This window comes from Nesoenas mayeri (assembly GCF_963082525.1).
Source record: "Nesoenas mayeri genome assembly, chromosome: 2".
NCBI lineage: Eukaryota > Metazoa > Chordata > Aves > Columbiformes > Columbidae > Nesoenas > Nesoenas mayeri.
In genome coordinates, this window is record NC_137543.1 from 39,345,336 (window position 1) to 39,369,079 (window position 23,744).

At 37.6% G+C, this 23,744-nt stretch overlaps 1 protein-coding gene across 1 annotated transcript in view; it reads left to right on the forward strand.

The window, feature by feature from the left end:
* Positions 1 to 399: 399 nt before the first annotated feature.
* ASPH (aspartate beta-hydroxylase) overlaps positions 400 to 23,744 on the forward strand; it is a gene marked incomplete at both ends in the record, with an annotated part of 107,232 nt that continues 83,887 nt past the window's right edge. Inside the window, 4 exons of the mRNA XM_080364128.1 lie at positions 400 to 460; positions 16,707 to 16,856; positions 17,596 to 17,640; positions 18,912 to 18,980. Of these exons, the coding sequence (XP_080220254.1) occupies positions 400 to 460; positions 16,707 to 16,856; positions 17,596 to 17,640; positions 18,912 to 18,980 (325 nt within the window). The remainder of the gene's footprint in view (positions 461 to 16,706; positions 16,857 to 17,595; positions 17,641 to 18,911; positions 18,981 to 23,744) is intronic.

Sequence of the window (23,744 nt, forward strand, 5' to 3'; positions counted from 1 at the left end):
CCCCCTCGCGGCGCGTGCCCGCCCTGCCCGTCCGCGCGGGCGAACCCTCGCGAGAAGCCGCCGCTCGCTCCCGCGTTGCCACGTTCAAAGACGCCGGCGGCGGGGAGCGCCTCGGACACGCGCGCCCGGCCAGCCGCCGTCCCGCCCTCCTCGCCCCGCCGCCAATCGGAGCTGAGAAACGCCCCACCTCCTTCCCGCGGGCGCTCCGCGATTGGCTGGCCAGCGGGCAGGCGGGACGGGCCGTGGTGCGCTCGGTGCTGCGCTGCCGTGGCCGCAGGGCGCTCCCGCACGCGGGGCTCAGGTGGTGGTGACTGACTCGCCGCTGCAGCCCCGCCGGCCTGCCCCGCCCCCGCCGCGCGCAGCCGCCGCCCCTGCCCCTCGCTGCTGACAGGACGTGCCATGGCCTCACGCAAGAGCTCCAGAGGCGCCGGCAGCAGCCCCAGCCCTGGCTCCAAGAGAGGTGAGTGGCGCCGCTGCGGGAGCGGGAATGAGGCCGCAGCTCTGAGGGGAAGGGGCGGGGGTTCCCGCGGCCCCGTGAGGGGCAGCCCTGCGGGACGGAGCGGGGCGTTCGCCGGGCCTCCGGAGCTAGGAGAGTGGCGGGGGCTGATGCCGCCCTGCACCGCGGCGGGGGGAGTCCCCGGGCGAGGCGAGCGGGTGCTGCGCCTTCTCCTCCGCCCGCGCCTCCCGGCGGGCTGAGGTGCCGCCTCCCCCGCCCGCCCCCTCCCCTGCTGCCGGCCCTCGGCGCCGCGGGAGCTGGGGGGGCAGGGGGAGGTGGCCGAGGTCTGTCCCTCGCATTTCCGTCGCTCTCCGCCCTTCTCGGGAGTTAACGTGGAGGAGAAACTTGAGTGGCCGGGCCTGGGCGGTGGGGACGCCCCTCGAAAGTTCCCCAAAAAGGTTGGGGTGAGTGGTCATCTGCCCTGGGTGGGTCTCGACATCTGCGGTTGTCCGGGAAAGTGCGCTCAGACCTTTTGCTCCAGAAGCCGAGGGTAGAATCGGGATGCCCGATGTCTGATGAGAGCAGAGTCGTTGTTATTCTTGTGTTTAAACTTGGGTGTTGGAATATCTCCTTAGGCTGACCCGTTTAATAACACTGGTCTAAAGTTTTAAATCTACAGTAAACGTAGTATCTAATCCGATGGTTTCTCTAAGTATAGAAGCAAGGAGGAATAACATTTGAAAAATGCAAGCAGAAGGTTTTTTGAGATGGCTATCCCTACACCTCTCCCCTGCAATAAAGAACACCTTACCAAATGTAACTCATCATAAACTACTATCTGCAGACAGTTTAGGTAGGGAAGCTTTATGTGCAGTAGCATTTTTCAGCACAGCAGAGCATGCTTGAAAGAGGAAAAGATGTATACTTCTGGAGTCACTATGCAGCCATGCACACTGCATTAAAGAAAGGAAGTACTTTTATCAGAGCTTGAATGTTTCCTTGTGGTAAAAAATTTGGTTTTGAGCTTGACATGCACTGAGCTCCAGTGATGACATGTGGTGACGACACTGAAAAAATACCTGTTTTTTTCCTCTTTGAGTATAGCAATAATATAGAGAATAGTGTTAAAGGATCAACCATGTAGAATTAACTTGCCTATCACATGATGAATTAAGAGAAAAAGATTTCAAGTATTCTAAGGCATAAAAGAATTTAGAGGTGATATCACAGTGTTCATAGAAGTAGGTGGGTTTTTTTGTTTGTTTGGTTGGTTGGTTGGTTTAGAATCACAGAATGGTTTGGGTTAGAAGAGATCTTAAAGATAGTCTAGTTCCAACCCCCCCTGCCATTGGCAGAGACACTTGCTACTGGACCAGGTTGCTCAAAGTTGCATCGAACCTGGCCTTAAACACTTCCAAGGATGGGGCATCCACAACTTCCGTGGGCAGCATTTTCCAGTGCCTCACCACTCTCCTGGTGAAGAATTTATTCCTTATACCTAATCTAAATCTACCCTATTTCATTTTAAAGTCCTTATCCCTTGTCCTGTTGCTACATGCCCTTCTAAAAAGTCCCTCCCCAGCTTTCTTGTAGGCCACTTCAGCTACTGGAAAGCTGCTATAAAGTCTCCCCAGAGTCTTCTCTTCTCCAGGCTGAACAACCCCAACTCTCTCATCCAGTCCTCATAGGAGAGGTGTTCCAGCCCTCTGATCGTTTTCGTGGCCTCCTCTGGACCTGCTCCAGCAGGTCTGTGTCCTTCTTATGTTGGAAGCCCTGGAGCTGAATGAAGTGGGATCTCACAAGAGCAGAGATGAGGGGCAGAGTCATGTCCCTTGACCTGCTGGTCAAGCTTCTTTTGATGCAGCCCAAGATACCCTTGGCTTTCTGGGTTGTGGGCACACATTGCTGGGTCGTGTTTAGCTTCTTATCAATGCCCCTGAGTCCTCCTAGGGCTGCTCTCAGTTCATTCTCTGCCCAGCCTGTATTTGTGCTTGAGATTGCCCTGACCTACATGCAAGACCTTGCACTTGGCCTTGTTTAACTCCATGAGGTTCACATGGGGCCACCTTTAAAGCCTGTCAAGCTCCCTGTGGATGGCATCACTTCCCTCCAGCTTGTTGACCACACCACACAGCTTGGTGTCATTGGCAAACTTGCTGAGGGTGCGCTCCATCCCACTGTCCACGTTGCCAATGAAGATGTTAAAAGAGCACAGGTCCCAACGCTGACCCCTGATTGATGCCACTCATCACTGGTCACCACTTGGACATTAAGCCATTGACTGCAACTCTCTGAGTGTGACTGTCCAGCCAATTCCGTATCAACAGAGTGGTCTGTCCATCAAACTACTTTTTTTTTTTTTTTTCCAAATCTTTGTTTTTCAATTGCTGGCCCATGCTGTATAGCAGGGGTGTCAAACTCATTTTCACTGGGGGCAAGATCAGCCTCGCAGTTGCCTTACATTTGGCCCTTTGAAGGCAACTGTGAGGCTGATGTGGCCCCCAGTGAAAATGAGTTTGACACCCCTGCTGTAGAGTCTGTCGTACTTCCTTTGCTTGGACTGGAGGTGCTCTGGCCATCATGCAGTACTAAGCATGATGAATAAAGATATTTAATGATAAAGCATTAAGAACACGAGTCTTGGGTATAATTTCAAAACTGAACATGGTTCTGTTAATATTTTAAATATGACTTAAAAGGTTCGTCACCATTTAAAAAGTAAATTTATCAGGAAACAAAATCTCCAAGTAAAATAATATTCCGCAGGTTTTTATTTTCAGTCTAAGTAAAATTTTATCTCTTTGTATTAAAAGATACCTGGTTTGTGTAATTGCACTGGGGACTCTTTATTTACTGTTATCTATTATGGGATGATGCAGTATGAGTAATGTGTTAGGCACTCCCCTAAGATGTCACTTCTTAAATTTAGGCCAATGTTTTCTTAGTTTTGACAACTCCTAGTTAGAATCCCTTGGACAACCATAGAAACTACAGCACGCAGCCGATGCTGTTTTCATAGTTGCAGCTGTAGAAAGAGGTTATTACTCCTGTGCAAATGAAGGAACAGCTAGAGGAGCGGAGTCCTCACAGCAGCCAGTAAGCCTTCCACAGTTGAGAGAAGTGAAAACGAGATTTTGAAATGGCTAGTAATTGAGACTGTGAAGTATGGAAACCTCAAGTCTGAGGCAATTCTCAGTAATATTGTAGCAGTCACTCTCACAGTGGTTCGTGGGAGAGGATGTGGCTTCTTGCCAAGGCATTGCTCATAGCTCTGAAACCACTGAAGTTGACAGTACATCTAAAATCTATGTACTGAAGACAGTGCCTGCATCTCAATGTAGTAATCTGCTTTTAGGTTTCCCCATGAGAAAATATTGACAGTAATCTTACAAATAAATCAAGTCTGAAATAGTTCTTAATGTAGCAAGTGTTTTCAGATTCATTGGAATGTCAGAGGTGGAACTAAATATTTTTTAGAAATAGATCTCTCCCTTTTACTTTCAAAAGTCATACTAAAAGCTTTCAAATCAGTGCTAATGAAAAAAAAATGTATTTAAGCTTTGTACTGCTACTGATGGATGCTTCTTTGAAAGTGATATTTACAGAATTGTATGAATATGGCAGTGATTTTATTTGGAGTACAGAAGTGAAAAACGGGTCAAAATTTGACAGTTTGGGGATACTTAGTGAAACGTGTTTGTTGTTATCTTACTGGCAAGTTTGGCTTCTTGTCTCTGGCCTACAGAATCCATTGTAAAATCTGTGACCTCTCAAATGGAAGAAAATTAATTTTAAACAGCTAGATGAAGTAATACATACTTGCTGGAATATTACTGAAAGCTTCATTAGATGAGGGACTGTTTTGGTGCAGGAACAAATGTGTGTCACCTGGTCATGAATTAACTCCCTCAAATTCCATGAGACAGGAAATTTGCAAATGTCTTGGGCATTAGCAGGAGCAGGTGTTTGTGGATAAGCCTTCCAGTGAGAGTGAGGATCAGCAGCCCAGCCTCTTATGAAATACAGATGGCTGAAAATATATGAATTACTCTGTAAGATATGTTTACTTGTAGAAGTAAGGGTACTGATGGTAAGGTATCTATCATTATGTTGCTGTGTGGATGTCTTTTGTCTTATAGTATGTAAGCAAGTACTTAAACATAGTTCTCACTGATCATACAGTTGTGCAATAATTGCTTCTGTTTTCTTCGTATTTTTGGCTTCAAGTGGGAAAGTAGTTCTCCAGTAAAGCTAGGCAGTAGACAAAAAACACATTTCCAACACAAGGCATTGTCTGTATTTACAGACAACTGTATTTTATATATACAGTATATATATATATATATATATATAAAAATCCTAACTCTGCTAGTTCTGAGGCTGAATTTTTGTTGCACAGATTGAAGTCAAAGAACTCCACTGTTGCTTTGATAAGTTTTCTTTAATCTCCATTTTAATGATTGAGATTATTTTCTGACTACCCTTACTTTTCTCTGCAAGATCCCACAAACTGTTTCATTTCACTTTTTCCTGTTTTAACTGTGTAGTTCCCTTGTATATCCTAGTGCAAATGTATTGCCAAGCTCTCAACTCCTTTTACTCATCTTTTGGACCTTCTAAGCTCCTCTGTTATAATCCTTTAATTTCTGTTTTTTCATCAGTACATTTTCTCCTTAAGAATTGTGGAGCACTGGGAGATTCTACTCCCCACTTCTGGAGGTGCTGCTACTTGATAAAGACATGAAAGAAAGTTCTCCTGCCCCTTTTGACACAGTGTGGGCTGAAATCTTGGGCCTGCTCTGTGTTGCATAGTGTATCTTACCTGCACACAGAAGTTATTGTGGGCTAAAAGATGGAATTCACAGTGCTTCAAATATGGAGGAGCTTTGCACTTGACATCTGCAAGATGTCAGCATTCATACACTTCCTCAGCATTTTGTTAAGAGTTTAAATGGTATGTAAGAGAGGTAACCTTTTCAAAAGCCTTTTCAGGTAGAGCTTATTTAAAAGGTTAGGTGGTAAACCTGAAGTATCACTACTAATCTCAGGGAGACAGAAAGTTAGAGTATATTTTCTCAGATTTTGGCAGTTACTCTGAGAATGCACATGAAAATTCCCCATCAGAGGTGGTGGCAAGTCTAGGTTCAGACTCCAGGGCTGTGTACTGTATTGGGGGATTAAGGAGTTAAATCTTTCTACAGTACATAGCTGCAGGTTTGCAGTCAGCTTAATCCAGTCTGAGGTTGCTCCAGAGTCGTCGTCTTTTAAATGCCGATTCCTTGCACCTGAATCAGTAGCTGTGTAGGTGCTAGGTGAACCATGCCAGGGAACTGATAAGCCAAAAGCATTTTTCCCCAGACCGGCTCAATGCACAGTTTTATAGAAAGTCATCTGGGTAAAAGGGAGGAGAAGGTGAATGGTTTGGTTGGGTATGCTAAGGTAAAGGGCTTCAGTAGAGACAACAACATTCACTAGTGGTAGAAGGCATCTGTGTTAAGATTATTTCTAGTTACAGAATGCATAAAGAGGTGAGATTGCTGTTTCTTCAAACAGAAAACCCCTTTACTGATCACCTGTACGAAAAGAAAAAATGTTCATTTTCAGCTGGACCTTTCTGAATCACTTTGAAACACATAAAAAGTCTTCCTGTCCTAACTCTTACGTTGAATTCTTCGTTGTAGAGAACTTGAGCAGTGAAGTTGATTTACCCCAAGTGGTTCTTTCCTGATGAAGATCACAAACTGGTAATCTGTGTGTTAGCCTGCAGCAAGGTTTTTCCTAACTGCATCCTACGGGCTAGCTCTTTGCATGGAAGTGTTTTGAGCTATGCTTTGAAGTGGAAATCATAACTCTGTGTCTTTAAACACACTGTAAATTAAGTATGCAGATAAGCATATACTGACTTGAACAGGCTGTAATATGTGTGGTTTAGCTTTGTTAGAACTTTTAAACAAATGATAGTCTCCTTAATATGGAGTTGTATTATTACTATGCATGTACTTAGCCAATGTAACAAATGCTAACAAGTTATTTGTCTGAAGACTTTCTTTATAAAATATTTAATAGCTAGGGCTTCTATAACTCTCAAGTAGTTATTTTTTTGTTCTACAATTTTATTTCCTGAGGTAATGTTTGAATGATAATTGACAATTAATGACTAATGTAACATATCTCACTTTCTTTTTACATGAGTGTGTTTTAAGTTTGAGGTTTTTTTAGTACTAAAGAAAGTGCAACTATTTCTTGCTGTAGTAACTGGAAGACACGGCTATATCTTCTGAAGCAAAAAAGTTGTAAAACGAGCAATACTTTCTTAACTGAGATCTCCTGACAACATATTTTTAAAACTTTTTATAGGACTGTAGGTATAAGACAACTAAAGTATCTTTTGAACTCTGTAGAAGTTACAGATGAAGAGCACTTCTATGAACTAACACCTAATTAAATTGGCTTAGTATCAGGCTTGAAACTTTGATAAGTTTTAGGCATTAAATAAAGGATTTTTAAAAGTTCTTTTTTCCATGAGTAGAAATTCTTGAATAGCAGAGTTGTAGGTACTTGCCTGGCAACTGGAGTTTTATTAGCTTCTATTTGAAACTCCTTCAAACCATAAGAAAAATTGAAAAAACTGAAACTGCATAATCAGTTTTCTTTCTTTTGTGGCTTAATTAGGACTTGTTGCTGAAACAAATTGATGTGACCCACATTACAGAATAGGAAAATGGAACAAGGAAAAAATACCCTAAAATTAATGCCAGCATGCTACACACAGAGTTGAAGATTTCAGCCTTATGTAACAGAAACTTTTTTTAAAGGTCACCAGCAGAATTTGCATGTTCTGGGCCTAAGTATTTCTTGTATTTCCTTTCCACGTTTACCTTTCCTGAACTCTGCTCTGACCTAAATACAACCAAATATTTAATTAACCTAGTAATTATGTAGGACTATTGGCTGCATAAAATCAAATACAAGATAGGTAGATTGTATAATTTTAAATCTTCTTATTTCCAAATGTTCTGTGGGAGAGAGCTGGTTAACCAGAACAGCAGCTATTAAAAATCTAAGTCATCTGCACAGGTAAAATAAAAATTGATTTTTCTCTCCTCATCAGTTGTATAACTGATACATATATGTTGATCCTGGAGCAGGAGACAAACTAAAATTTCTTTACAAGGTTGTAGTCTTAACCTTGAATTTCGTGGCTGGATGTTTACGTCAAGTAAGTTTTCAAGTGGCAAGTTTTACGTTCAGTTTTGGACATTATTCTAGTTTGTGTTTGTATACACATAAAACCAAAACTTGACAAAATTGACTGAAGTGTTTGGGAAAAGAAGCAGGTGCAGATTCAGGATGTTCTCGTACTAACATATATCTCTCTATTCATTTTTACCTCCTCTGACTTCAGCAGTTGTGCTCGGATTAACAATTTTCCTCTGGAGTTCTGTTGACAGCAGCAGCTCATAGGATGACAAACATCTGCTCTCTCCAAACCTCGCTGAAAAGTGCGGAGTGAGCACTGCAAGTTGAATTCACTGTTGTGCTGGATAAAGTGCCTTTGACAAGTCTTACAAAACTGTGCAACCTGCTAGGACAGAATTTCTTATTATGTTTATTTTTGTCTTTAATTTGTGACTGCTTTTCTCTTAGAGATAAAACTTTTGTTTCTTTTTTTTTAAAAAAAAAAGCTAATCACTGTTATGATGTTTCTTTTATAAGTAGATTTCTTCTGAATTAATTTTCTCATTTCTGTTGTGCTGGTATGTCTTACAAAAATCATTTAAATGGAAGGTAATCAGGATTTGTTCACTATTCATAAATATAGTCAGAATAAATGTAACTACATAAGAATAAAAACTTAAAAAAACCCTTGGGAATGAGGCTTGACATCAGCCAAATGATAGTCTTGTTTTGTGTTGGCATTTTTTCTGAAGAGTAACTAATTATCTCTTCTTGGCAACAAATCACCTTAGCTTGCAACTAAAAAAATCTTCTAAATATTATTTTGCTTCCTTGTGAACCAGAATGTTTCTTTGGCTTCAGAGTATTTTGAACTGTAACAGCTTATGTTCAGAAATATACTGACTTCTTAAAAGTATTGACCATCTGTCTTTGTAAACTGAATATGAAAAAGGAAAAAACCTGGATCTATTTTACTTGAAGCATATTTTCAGGTAATATGATTGCGGACCTGCTTTTGTGTGGAACAGGACTGGAAAGAGTGGTTTCTTACTTCTGTGCAATACTTTGGTAATTGGAACTGTCACTCAGGATAGGGGAGAAAAAAATTAATTTCATTTTCTTGAAAAAGTTTGGTTAACTTCCAGTATTGCAGCTGCTCTTTATGGAGTATACTTGAATGGGAGTGAGAGTGTATATTTTAAATTCTTGTTGAAACTGTTCCAATGCGATGTGAAACAGAGATCCAGCCTGCTGAGAAAGAGCGTGACGAAAGGCTAGTTATGTCCAGTGTCCCCTTTCCTACATAGAAAAGAGGGGAAAAACTGGGCTTTAGTCTCTGTTCTGCAGAGCTCCACTTTTACAAGTTTCTGCTCTGATTAGTTAAGATTTGACTGTGCACAAGTGAACAGCTTCATCTTGAAGGACTTAAATACTTTGTTCTTACACCCTTGGGTATCCTTAAAAATGTGTTTTAGACCTCTGAAGAAACTCAGTATCCCTGCTGCAGAGAGAACTGAATTTCTGATCTTTCACGTCCTGAGTAAGTGTTGAGTTCCAGGAGATGGTTCAATGAAACTCTTCATCCAGTGAAGGGAGGAGCTTCCATTCACTTGGGAAGTTACAGTGTGCTTGTGAGCCTATAGTTTTTTGTTTTTTGTTTTTTTTTTAATAATTCACTATGCATATCTTTTTTTAATTATTATATTTTTCTCCAGTTGGCCATCCTCAGCATATTTGTGATCAGCCTGCTTAGTTGTTGAATTCTGAATTTGACTTTGTTCTTGTTTTCAATATTTATGTTGTGCTTTGATTGTTTATATAGTAGGATGCTTTACTATGAGAACTCTTGTAGGGATTGAAAATTAAGGACCTTAAAAGTTTATATGAGCTTTGATTTTATATGGAATATGGAAAAATTCCTCAAACACTAGAGTAAAAAACTGGGAAGTAGCAGCAGGAGACTGAAAATTGCCTTCCATTTGGCTAATTTATTGTTTCAACTTTAAGGTCTATTCTTGGTGTTTTCTTTGAATTTATAGCTTTATTTTCCATCCATTCCTCTGTTCATAACCAGTAAGTTTCTGATTTTGTTTATTAAAGTCCTTTCCTAATACGTACAGCTATCTTGTAACCATGTAGACTAAATTATATGAGGTGCAGAGCAGGAATCTAGCTTTTAATAAGAACAATAATAAAAAAAGACACTTTTTTTTTCTAATTTTGTTGAAGATAATGAAAGGAAGAATCAATTTAGCATCGCAAAGAATTTATATTGAATTTATTAAAAGAAACCTTTACCTTAACATTTAGATCTTATTTCTGAAGACCCTGCTGCCATGACTGTAAAACAAACCAAAATTTCTGGGTAGGGATATTTTTGAAAATTTAACATTGGAATATTTTACATGTGATGTCATAAGTATTTTAGTAAAAATCTCCCATCTATAAAGGAAGCAGAGAGAAAATAGTAACCCTTTCTCCCTTACAAAATGAAATACAGTTTATGAAAGGACATCAGAAGCTTAAGTGTATTATTTCACCTTTGGTACACTGAGGGAATATTAAAGATGAAAATCGATTTTACTTCAGGATAGCACTTGCAATCGTTGTGGTGTGTGGGCTTCTTAGAAGGGAACAGTTCAACACACATGCTTATTGAGTCTAGATTTAAAAAATACAGATAAAACAAGTATATGTTTATGCATGTATATATATATACATCCAGATATGACCTCTCCCACTGTAGTGAGAGGAAAAAAAGTGGCTCATATTTATTAATAGGGTGGGGGAAAATAGTGTCAACAGAGAATGCTGTAAACTTCCCTTTGATATGTATTTTATCCAAAAGACTTGTTACTGACCACCCCACAAAAAACCTTTCTGTCAAAACTGTTTAAAAAAATAACTGCAGTCTAATTACTGACAGTGTCCTGCCACACTTGTTTCATCATTAATCATACTGGAAAAGATCATTCAGCAAAAATGTCAAGCAGTAATAGACCATGTTCTTACAAGAGAGGTTGTTTTCTGTCTTTGCACAGCTACTAGTTCAGCTTTATTCATGGCAGGATGGTTCTATTGTAACTTTTTTTTTTTCTCACATATGTTTTATATCACTCTACATTTTGCTTTTAAAACAAGCTTGTTTTGAAGTCTCCCTATGATCTAACTGATCAGTAACTTTTATTTATGAAATCCTATTTTTAGATATTTCTCTGATCAGTGCTTTGTTGTTTTTCCTTTTACTATGTTTTTCTAATTTCTGGTAACTGTTAACTTGTGTGCACCCTTCTTTTCATGTGATAATCCGTAATTGCTTCCATATTACTTCATAATGTACCTTTGAGAGAAATAATTGTATGCATTACAGCAGCTTAGCTTGATGCTTTGAAACCTACTTTTATTTTTGTGTTCGGAATTGATTTCTTTTTTTCTCTAATCTTCTTTGCTTGCACTTCTGTAGTGATATACAGGTGGAATTCTTACTGCTAGTCTGGATATGCTTTTCCAAAATTAACTAAAATAGCATGGAGTGCATAGTTGTAGCAAAACTAACTTGAAGATGATTTTCAAATTTGAAACAGTTATACAACTCAGTTTAATAATCCTAATTTTGAGCATTAGTGAAGCAATTTGAGTTTCTTCAAATAAGAACCATCAGAGAAACCAGTAATCACAGCATTTGAATGCGATAGAATGAGACCTCATGAGAAATCTCTGCTTGTTGACTTAGCTATCTTGAATTGTATTTTAAATATCTATCTATTCTTTAACCTTTATCTTGCACAAAACTAATAAAAAATTATGTTGTTTGGTATTTTGAACTATAGCATCCAGAGACACATTTGTAAGCTATATTTTTCAAGGCATGTGTTAATGTATGTTGTTCATGGGATACATTGTTTCAGTTTTGTGGACCTTTGGTTTGATTTCCTTTTGATGAGTCTGAAGTTTCCCCATTTTAACTGTAGTTTCCTCCTTCAGAAAGGATGATGTTTATCATTTATTGGAAATAACATGTTTTTGTAATCAACTGCTTTTTAAAGGGCACAAATTAAGACAGTGGGTACCTGGTTAAAGGTCAACATATGTGTGTTAGTTCAAACTAGGAGTATGCATTTTAAGTTATTTCTTGACTAGCTCCATTCACTTTGCTTTTATTCTTTATGCTGTTGTCCCTGAATATCCTTACTTAGATTTGAGTAAGATGAAACAAAAAGGTATGCTGCAACTGCTTATGGGCATTCAACCAGGCCAGATCCAGTTTAGAGCAATCCTCCCAAAATACTCATAATATGGACTTCAGGTTCTGAGTATTGTTTGTATACTCCATGAATTCACTTGTAATAAGATCTGTTATCTGCAGACTCAGGTGCAGTGGAAGTGGAGTTGCACCAAATTGCCTAATCTAATGCCTGTCAAAACAACATAAGTTTTATATGCAATGGGCTACATATAATTGCATGTAGAATTATTTCCCTTAATAAGCTGTTGATTTCTGTGCATATTTGATGACTTTTACCCTTTGTTTAAATATTCCTCATATCTTGCTCCAAACCCCTTGTGTATCACACATGTTGCTAAGTGTACTAGTCAGGAGGTCTTTCTTAAAGCATCTGTTCTTTTTGATGTATTCAAGGGGCTTTAAAAATAGTTAAAAGAGACACTAATTGCAGCATCCATTTGAAAAGTCTTAAACTCAGTTGGGTGTTATTTTTCACTTTTTTTCTCCCCTGAGCTATTGGGAGTTACATTTGGGAATTAGTTGCTGAATGTTAAAACCACAGGAGGTGTATGTCGTTTTTCAAAGGAGCTGCAATATTTCACTGTTCTCTGCTTTTACCTGGTGGCAATGTTATTTAAAGAAGTGTGGGGGAAGAAGGGCAGAGTGCTACATCCTGAAATTTTTATTTAGGGTTGCTGCTAATGAGACATGAGTTTGTCTCTGTCATCCTCCCACACAAAAATAACTGGCTTTTGTTTGAAATGCAGTGGGGAAAATAATAGTTTGCTAGAATTGAAGATGTAAATAAGTTGAATGGTGTATTAGTGGTTTGTGGTGGTTGTTGTTGTTGTTGTGTTGTTCCCCCCCGCCCCCGCTTTCCTGGTCCTTAAGAAGAGAGTGTGTTGATCATTAATCACTTGTGTCAGCTTTAAGCTGTACAGGTAGTGTGCATATTGTCAGAAATTAAAAGAGGGGTGAATGAGATCAGTTAGTGTTAGTCCTTTCTGGAAAGGGAGGGCAACAAAGCAAAATCAACACCTCTGCTACTTTTAACAAATATGCAATAGAAAATTTGCTTCCAGGGAAACACATTTGCTTTGGCAAAACAATCTGCTATAGGCAAATATGAGGTGTACCAAGGCAACAGCCCTGATCTGAAAATTCTACATTTTAGAAATTAACTGTCTTTTATTCTTAAAGTAGCCAGCAAGTTTCGAATGAGCATTCTCTACAGGATACTGGGGATGCCTGGCAGAAGAGTTGCCAACATGGAGAAAGTTTCTTGGGCAAGGGCCAACTTAACAAATGTAAGCAGGCAAGCTTTGTGTCCAGACTTGTGTTTCGGTTTATGCTGGTGGATTTAATGTCCTGAGAGCTCAGGCACTGAGGCATACATTGCAGCAAAAATACCACAGTACAGCATTCTCGGTTTCATTTGCTGCCTTGTTTGATGTTGGAGGATTAAGGGGAGGGGAAAGGATCAGCTACCCAGGATGCTCTGTTAGGAGGAGTAAGTGAATTTGATTGTCGTCAGAACTAGATTGCCATATGAGTTCTGAAAAGCGTTTGGCTCCTGAGGATAACAGCTCTAAAAATAGACTTGGAGGAGAGGTTTCTCTTGGGTCCAGTTTCGGGCTCCAGCTGAGCTGGCTTTAGGAAACTTATTTGCTCCTGTTGCAAGACTACAGTGAGGATAAATCGTTTCTTATTCTGCTTCCAACATTAATTTTTGGAAATACCGACGCATTCGCTCTGTCTTTGGAGATCGAGCACTAATGTAATGGCTGACGACACAGGTATAATCCTAACCTTTTTGTGAACAAATGGAAAACGTGTAATTGCAAATACTGGCTATGTCTGATTTTGTAATCAGCAAAATAACTGGCTTACTGTGGTATGTTGGTGTTTTCTGGCCAGTTTGCTGTTCTAGTCTGCGTTACAGATTGCCTCTGTTCTTTTTGATTAAGTGCTCTCTGGAGTAGCGGTATTGCATTAGTTTATGGCAGGTGGCTGATTTTAGCTTAAGTTTTGCTTGAGTAAAGTACACGTTAATGTAAGAGATGTTTTAACTTTAAAGTCAGATATTTGAAGACATTTTTGGAGTACGTGAAATTACTACATCTTTAATATAAGCTAAAGTAAAAGGAACAACTTTTTCATACTTCTTAATCTAGGCATGACTCTTAATGTGGGGTGGGCGAGGTACAGGACTTTTACAGATTTGCCGTGAAGGAACAGAGCATGCTTTAAGACTTTCTGATGTCTGCACAAAGACATCTGGTGGTGTAAGCATAGGCTTACCAGATATGGCAAGTGACCTACTTCTGACATGGCTGGCAGCATGTGCAGGGAAAGGGCTTGAATTGGGAATTAACTGTCTGGAATGAGCTCTGAGCCAGCGTCAGTCCTTGCAATTGTTTTGTTCTGACCCTCTGTGTAGGGTTAGCTGCGCAGATCATAGGTAAATTTTATGTTATATAACTTGTACTGCTATGAAAATATTGCCTGATCAAGCTGCCACATGGTTGAATTCTTAGTAGAATTTTTCAAGAGTTTTGAAAATAATTTTCCTATAAGAATGGAAACCACAGCATGAAAATGTGTCTCTGTGACTGTTGTGAATGATATTTTAAAAGGAGAATTGTTTTTTGAGGTATTTGCATGAAGTGGTCTTTTAGACAGGAAAAATATGAACAGCTGTGCATGATTACTTAAATAAGCCGTCTTTTCTTTTTCATTTTCCTGTTCTTCTAATAAGTAAAGCCCTTTCTTCAGAAGCAATTAGCAGTAAACAGTAGAAAACAGTAAGGTAAATAAGTGTGAAATAATACAGTAAGATTTACTTTCCTGTTTGCCTCTTCTAATAACCAGTTTGCTCTGTAACAAAGTTGCAACCTGGAATAATTTAATTTTTTTTTTGGCCTGGGGGTTTAATTTTAAATAAATACAAAGCTTCAATTGACTACATTGGAACACAAGAGTAATGAAGTCCTGCTGTTACAGAGTATAATTGAGTATTTCTGAATATTAAAATTTCCAGCTCAAGTGTACATTCAATAATTTTCCTATACAGTTGGTCATATTTCTGAATGTGCTGACACACGCAGCTTGTCTTTGCCTCTGTTTTTGGGCTACCTGTATATCTTTCCTAACAGAGAGATGTTGTGATGTTATGTATACGGACCTTGCACATATATAATTAGGGTACTGTGCAATAGCAAGCGATACATGCCTGGTGTGAAGCCAGGTTCTGCTGGTTTCTCTCTGAATATTATTGGACAGCCTATACCAAGGCAACTTTGTGTTTAATGTAGAAGAGAAATGGTTGGTATTTGATCTTTGTACAGAGTAGTCTTAATAAAAGATTTTTGTTTCAATAAAATGCTGACCTGAGTAAGAACTGACAAGTTGGCTATTTTTTATTGGTCTGAACTCGGTATATAGCACAACAAATGTAATAAAAGTTGATTTTATTACAGCTGTGAACCTGATGGCAAGTAGGATATGAAAGTACTATATAATATCTATTACAGAGATGAGTCAGTCACCAGTCTCTCATTATTAATCTTTCAGAGCTACTCCACTTTATTCTAAAACCCAGTTATGTTGATAGTTAGCTGTTCAGAGTATTTTTTTGTCTTTTTCTGCCATCAGTGTTGATGAATACATCAAACATTACTGCAGCTAGTGTGGTAAAGTTAACTCCCCACCTTATTGTGTTATAATATTCCTTACAAAATTCCTCAAGTGTTTCAAAATATGTGAGAAAATAGTTTTACTTCAAGACCTAGGACTGACTGGGGCTGAATGGGCAAAGGCTGGTGCTCAGAAAGAAGTGAAGTGGAATAGGCTGGTAGGCATGGAACTGCAGCAATTGCCAGCCTGTCAGTGGTATTATCGGGAGGCAGAAGAGCAGAACTTTAACTTTTGAGACATGCCACAGGCATCTTTTTGGGTGCACATGGATTTACTACATGTATCCGTCTTTCTCTAAAATGATCCTAAAGCAACAGACCAAGCAATTTATTTCTTCTCCATTTTAACCCCCCTACCCGTATGCTAGGTTGAGGCCTTTCTTTTCCCAGTGGTTTGTTTGTAACTACTGTATTTTATTATGTATTTATATATATATATATGTATTTTATTATATTATTTTATGTATTTATTATTTATTATACCACACTTTCCCTGTGTGTGGTTATAAATGAAGCTGTGGTTTGCATTAAGTCTCTTTGTCATCCTTCTACTTTTATGTTTCATGGGATTGGGAGTCTAAAAGTATTCAGCATGTAGTGAATCTCTGCCTGACTCTAAGCAACAGCGAAGATATTTTTAGTTGGTAGAGTGTCTGAACTTGGAGTCTGACCCTTAATATGATTTAGATTTTAGAGCCTTCTTAGGCTTTTTGAATTTTCATGTTTATTCTGTGAACTAGTTTAGCTAGCCTTGAAATTTGTTTCAGAAGGACCGCTTTTCTTCCAAACTATTTCTGCTGATTGTATTGCCCTCTGGTGGCGGTTTGAGAACTGTTGGCACAAATGCAAAGCATCTAAAAAATGTTAAGCTCTGTATAAATATACACTAAAGGAGAGGAAGGGGGGATTTCCAACCAAGTTTTTAAGACAAGTTACATGTGGATATTTGGTGTTTGGTCCATTATAGAGCTTTACTTAATCATTGAGCTTCCCAGCACTTCACAGTGGTATGAAAAGCAAGTAACAGCAGTGAGGTTAAAAAAAAGTGTTACTTAAATATCTTATATTCTGTGCAGTCATAAGAAACAAGATTTATAATTATGTCCTTGATCATCATTTTCTAACTTGTATACAAATCCATTTTTCCTACTTGTTTGCCTTATTTTAACAGAGACTAAACATGGAGGAAGCAAGAATGGAAAGAAAGACGGCCTCTCTGGAAGCTCATTTTTCACCTGGTTTATGGTAATTGCTTTGCTGGGAGTTTGGACATCAGTAGCAGTTGTCTGGTTTGAACTTGTAGATTATGAAGAAGTTCTAGGTAAGAATTTTAAATTTTAAGACACTTCTAATAATAATAATATACACTAAATGCAGGCCATTTTAAATTTTTAGGTAGCTGAATTTACTACTTTGGTGTTTGCAAATGACCTTCATGATAAGAGTAGGCAATGTAGTTCAAAAAGTACATTTTAGTGCTGAACTCTGTTATGGTGTTAAAATGAGATTCTGAGAAGACTGGAGAAGGTTATTAGATGCTGCATTTCTTAAATAATTGAAGAAATCTCCAAGGATAGATATGGATGTCTTTGTAACGTGTACTGTAGTTCCTTTGAAAGGTCAGCTGAATATGCTTTGTTTCAGTTTAAGCTCTCAGAAACTTGCAGCAGTATTTGAAAGTGGGCAGCTAATGTTACTGCTTCTGTGATGGACTATGTTGCCTATAGAGTCAGGACAACTCATGAGTCATTATCTCATGAATGAACTTCAGTTTTAAGCTTACAGCGGTGATAATTGTATCTCAGTATATTTATGTTAAGATAGTATTGCTAATATAACATTTAAGGGAGAAAATTAATGTCTTAAATTTCAAGATGTATGCCCATGGGTAGAGTATGTCCCTGATCATGTAGACTTCAACATGCACTTTTGAAAGCTTTACAAGTCTGTTGGTACATGTGTTTTTGATTGTGACTGATTTTAAGAGAAGCTTCTGCTTTGAAACTCAGTTGGGTCTAGTCATGCAAATAATGGTTTCTATATTTTTACCGTGCATGCAGCCAAAGCAAAGGATTTCCGTTATAACTTGTCAGAGGTCTTACAAGGTAGGATATTAGAGAAATAAGATTGCTTTACAGTCCCCTGGCTCAAAATTTGTGTTTACTTTTTCATGTTTTTAATTTTTTAGAGAATTAGTATTCTTTTAAAGTGACGTGAAACTGTCATTTCTCATCTGTCTCATTCTTTATGGTTTTGAAGATGATCCAATTCTTCTTATTTCTAGAGAATTACATTTATTCTACCAGTCTGTTGTATTTAACCATAAACCGATAAAGATCTTTTCTAATTGATTTCTTCCATACAGCAGTGATGGCCTTATTTTTGTCTGTTCTAGACCCAAGTCTGAACTTTTTCTTCCACAAAATTGTTTTATAATTTTCTAAGTACTATATTAAGAACAATATTTCATTTATTTTAGTGGCAATCAAGTTATGCCTCCATTTAGAGAATGTGAAATGTAATAATAAACTGGCAAACTGTAAGGACTTATAGTTCTTCTGCAAATAGCGTGCAGAATTTCAATCTATTAAAAGTTATGTCTGAATTTTACCAAAACTAATTAGATAGCTCTCTGTTCACTTGGTGATCCCAGGACACTTCCAATCCTGGATATCATGATTCTATGCTAAAAATTCTTTTTGAACAGAAAGTAGGTTCTCCTTTTGCTTATATTAGGGCTGGTAGTGCTGCAGTTTCAAAAATAGAAGTAAGAAGTCCGATGTATTCACCTATAGTCACTAGTAAAAGGATGGGCAACTTGTGGGTGTTATGCAGTTGTTGATAAAATTATGAATGTTTTTGTTTTGTCCAGGAATTGGGTTGCTTACTTTCTATTAACTTGGCACTAAAAATAAGATACCTGTCTTTTTTTTCTGAGAATCTAGAATAGCAAGAAGCATATAATAAGAAAACAAATGGTGATTATTTGATTAATTCCTATTTTATTGTTTCTTTTCCCTCAAACATGTTGAGTGTTCCTTGTGAACTTAAATTTCTTTCTGAGCAAAGCATGTTCACATAAAATGCATCACTTAATTGCAGATTGTTTTCAAAACTTTTAGCACCAAAATAAATAAGTGGAAAAAAACCTAACCTGTGTTCAGTCTGAAGTCTAGTAAGTGCAGAAAGGAACTTAAAATATTTGTCCTATTTTCCAGGAAATTTAAAATATGGTTAAGAAGAGTATGGCTAAATCATTAAAAAAATGTGGTAACAACCTACCATTGACAGTCAGCCATCGCACATTGAAAGCACTGTGCTAGAAACAAACTGCTGAATCTCTAATTCTTTCTTCTTCCTCTGTTTGCATTTCTAGGCAAGCTTGGGATATATGATGCTGATGGAGATGGAGATTTTGATGTGGAAGATGCTAAAGTGTTGCTAGGCAAGTACAAATGCAGGTGGAATGATTATGTAATTCAATTGTCATATTCATGTTTTGTTTTGATTTAATGTCAAAACAATAATTCTGTTTTTTCCTAATTGAAGAACTTAAACTGATTTAATTGTTTCAGATTTTTTTCTTAATGCAAGTGATGGAGTTGCATGTCAAACTTGTTGTAGGAAGCTGTATTCTTTTTCTTCTGATACAGCAATGTGAATGGAAAGCATTTAGTTTCTCATAGTATGGTTGTGAAGTTAGGTGGTTGATGCTGCTGTATCGGCTGTTGAAAATATGATTTTGATGATTAATAGCTTTACCAGATGCAGGGCTTAAGATACTTCAAGAATTAAAACATTGTTTTATGTTAGCATGTTAAGCCAGGTCCAGTTTCAAATTTCTTCCAACAGGCCTTTGCACTTCTTAAATGACTTTTTGTCTAGCATAGATTTGTACTGTCTTTCCTCTATTCTGACTTCTCCACAAGTCTGTTAGTTTTCTTTGCCCTTGAGAAATCAAATCCTACGTGACATGAATTTTACTTCTTTGATTTTGAAACACTGGGTTTAGGGAGAGTATCTTTCTGCTCGTTATATACCTTCAAAAAGAAGTTTCCGTCCCTAGATATGTTTTGTGATATTGCCCTGCTACCTATGTTGTCGGTAGTTAAAGCACTTTCGTCTTCAGCTTCATGAACAATTGGATAGACACTTCTTGTATACCTGATGTTAGAAAGTTTACTTTTCTTTAATTGATTTGTTCAAATGTAAAACTATTCTGAGAAAAGAAACCTAGCAAGTTAAACAAATAAAACAACAAAAAACCCCAGCATTTGAAATAATAGCTTGAGCTGAGGGCAAAGTAGATTTGTCAAATTCAACTAGTCAAAGTTATCAAAAGTATATCTATAGTGTATTAGGATGTTATGGTTTGCTATTTGAAACTTGTACTCCCTAAAAATCAATTTATCATCAGTTTATTTTTCCCCACTTATGTTTGCAGAAATAAGCAGGTCTTTTTAGGGGGTTCATTTGTTTAATCCCTTTATGAGTAAAGAAAATCCACACAATCAAAATTACTGAACTGGTTTGCTGTGGTGTGAATGTGAGAGGCGCTCTGAAGAATCTTCAGTACTCTGAATGTCTTCAGAACTGCAGATTGTGTGTTATTTATAAATGGTGTATAAGGTAACACTTTGTATAGTTATAATCCAAATCCTTCTCTGTCTGTTGTGTATAGAAAGTAAATGATCTGTCTCTTGTGGGTCATGTTAGCTGGATTCAGATTGCCAAGGTGTTAGCCAGATATATGCTGCTGCTTTGTTACATCTCTGTTTAATGCAACTTGATGTAGCTGGGAATTCTGCCAGTACACGACAGTGTTTCTATTATAAGTTTGTCTCATCACGCATTTAAACCGTGTACTTCAAGTGTGACATTAAAAGGTCACGGATCAGAGGTTATTTTTATTGTTTTTGAATACTTTATTAGAAATATGATTTATTCTCATTGAAGTTTAAGAATATTTTGTGTAGTACAAAGGAAATGGTAAATTTTGAAAAGTTACACGATAAAACTTTTGAATATAAAAATACATTTTTTCTAATAACTAGCATATAATATTAGTAACTAAAGTTCCCAGTAAATTATTGTTCTTGCTTGCATTTAACATATAATATGAACTAAAAAAATGAATACCACTACACAGACTGTGTCTTTCTTTGATGCAGAAGGTGGAAGACTAGATTCCCTCTTGAGCAATTTGTCTTCCAGAATTAAATATTTGTAGTAAAGAAAACCAGATTGTAAGCCTGTGTTCAGCTGTTTTAGGGTAACTCTCTAAATACTGAATACATAGCTGCCTTTATATTTTATTTGTGAGGATTTTGTTAGTATATATGCTGTGTTTGAAGATTTGTTATTTTCTGGGATTTTTCTCTGGGTCAGACTACCATAAAAGCAAGTGGTTTCTCTGCCAATGTGATATTGACTTTAAAAGGAGATACTGCTGTTTGATGTTTAATGCTATGAAGTCATATGCTTTTATCTTTTCCCCTATTCAGCTATTACTCAACTACTGCATATTGAAATTGTGGTGTGTACAGTGTTTTAATGTTGCCCACTTCCATAGTCTTTAGTTTTCGCTACAAATTTAAAGATTTAATTTGCATATTAATGCTAAGTATATTTTAAAATTAATTTATTTTTGAGAGATGCTTCTACCAGCATGATTTTATTCTATATTTCAAAGAATGGTTTAGTAGCTGTAACAGTTTTCTGTACTGCTTGGGCACACCTAAATAGAATTTTTTTTTTTTTTTCTTGTACGTGTAAGATATGGCAGGTTCTGTTCTTTTTATCTGTTGCAAGCAATGGAGGTTTGGTTAAGTTCTCCTGAGATATTTGTGTAATCTTAAAAGCGGTGTGTAAGAAGTGTGTTCATTTCTTCTGCCCCAAGTAAAATACTGGAAACATGGTGGAGGGGTATGATGGGACACATAAAACAAAACAAAAAAAGCACAGCCAACTAACGCTAAAAATTTGTTGTGTTAGTTTTATATTAATTTATTAAAAAGTATCCAGTGTGGAAATGCAAACTTGTTGAAGCGAGTCTGCAGTCTTCTTGCAGATTCTTTCTTTTTCATAGCTATTTGTGGGGTTCTATTTACTGAATTCATTTTGGTTATGGGAAGAGAGGCCTCTTAATCTGGTCCTTTGAGGGCTGTTGTTACCAGTAATTCTCTTCCCACTTTTTGTCCACAAGACTCTGGTTGTTCTTTGAAGGACGTTGTTTTTCTCAGGAAGAGTTTTGAACCTCTGTACTTGAGAACTGAGTATAGAGAAACAGCGGCTTTAGTAGTATTACCAAAAAATGCATGTATAGGGAGTACCAATGTCTGTTGTAATAGAATCTTTGGAGCTGAGCTTTTTTTTGTTTTTAGTCCTTTGTAACAAGCATCAGTATCCTGAGAAGTTCTGCATAAATGGCTGCAGTAGTTACTACAATTGTGGAACTGCAGCTACAGAAAGTCATCCATATATTGTTCTTGTGCATTTAGTTCAGGGTAGTCTGTCTATGCAGAAAATGGAAAGAAAACCCAAACCTTAGTGTACAGCAAACAAAGGGTAGTAAACAGTAGAATCCAAGCTTCTGTAAATTAACTTTTTTTTTTTTATTCTCCCCACCACTGGTTCGTCTGTAATAGAAAAAGCTGTTTGCAAGCAGTTGAGCAAAGATCACACATTCAGGAAAGAATGCTTTTGGACAGTTCAGCTGTTTAGGAGTTTTATTCTCTATTTTTCTCACGTTCTGTTGTGACACCTTCAAATATTAAAAGCTTGCATATGCTCCTTGTTATAAAAGAGATGTTTGCAGGATTAGAAAGGCTTTATCATGTTAAATGAATGTAGGCAAGCCCTCTGCCCTGCTGATTGCGGTAACACTGCTGAATAGATAAAGATTTTTACTCCCTCATCACTGTTTGGTTTAAATTGCAATATTTAGACTTCTCTTGAAATACAGTAACAACTTCCTGTGGGTCACTGATTTACCCCAGTGTGGCTGCCTCATTGGACAGTTCCTGTTTTGTCACCGTTTTGGACACTTCTTACCATGCTTATATGTGCTTATCAGTACCTGAGTTTTACTTTGAGAAGCAGTTCTCAATTATGGGGTTGAATGAAGACCAAAAATAGTTTCAGTATTAATGACTTTTTTTTTTTTTTTCCCCGCTTGGATTCAAAGGCCATTATATTCATCTTGGATCATTTTTGTAGAGAATTGTAAAAAAAGGGTTTGGCATTTTCTAGTTCAGTGGTTTTTATGGTAAAGACTGTAAGGTATATTCTTCCAGTTTCTATGGTTCCCTTTGTTGTCCTGGTATTTTCAAAGAAAACATGCTGCTGTATTCCATGTTATTGTTTATAAAGATAATTGTCCAAGAGTCTTATTCTTGACTTAGTGCAAGAACAGGGACGTCTATATGGTTCTTTACATGCTTACAGAAACACTATTTATAGCCTGGGATATTTTGTGAGTGTTATTTTATTATTTTTTTTTTTTTTTAATTCCAATAGAATAGAATGATACAAATATTTGTAATTCTGGGTTCCTATTTCATTTATTTATTTTAGATTCAGGTTTCCATGCTTAAGATTTCATTCAGTAAATATACTTACTTTGGTTTATGTCTTTACATCTTGCTTGGTCCAAACTTTGAAAATAAATTAGAATGATGACTGACTACCATGCATAAATTTAAGTGTATAAAATTTAATTTTTATAGAACTAAGCCATGGAAGAAGTTGGAGAGGGATATTTATAATACCTTGATTGCCTCCTGGATTCAGTCTGTCATTTTAAAACCTTTGGGCTATCCAGTGAAAAATTAAAGAGAATGGCTGGTCACTCAAGTAGAGGTTCTGGACATCCAGGTACAAGGATGTGGAACATCATGGACTTGGAAGTTTCCTCAGAATTATCATTGATACTTTCACTATGTGCTGTAAGATAAACACATTGAAATCCGTTAAATGTCTCTGCCATTAACTTCTTTATCTTGAATGTTTCATTAACCTGCACCTAATATTGCTTTCTAGTCTGCATGTGCAACGTGTTCACTTAATTTTATGTCTCAACAATCTGTCTTCACCCTTAGCCCACTTTTCTGCTTCTCCTTCCAACACAACTGAAGGTTTGTTCTGGTTAGAAGTGGGGGAAATTCCTCTTCTCCCACATTAAAGCTTACCAATAATTTACATTTGTCAC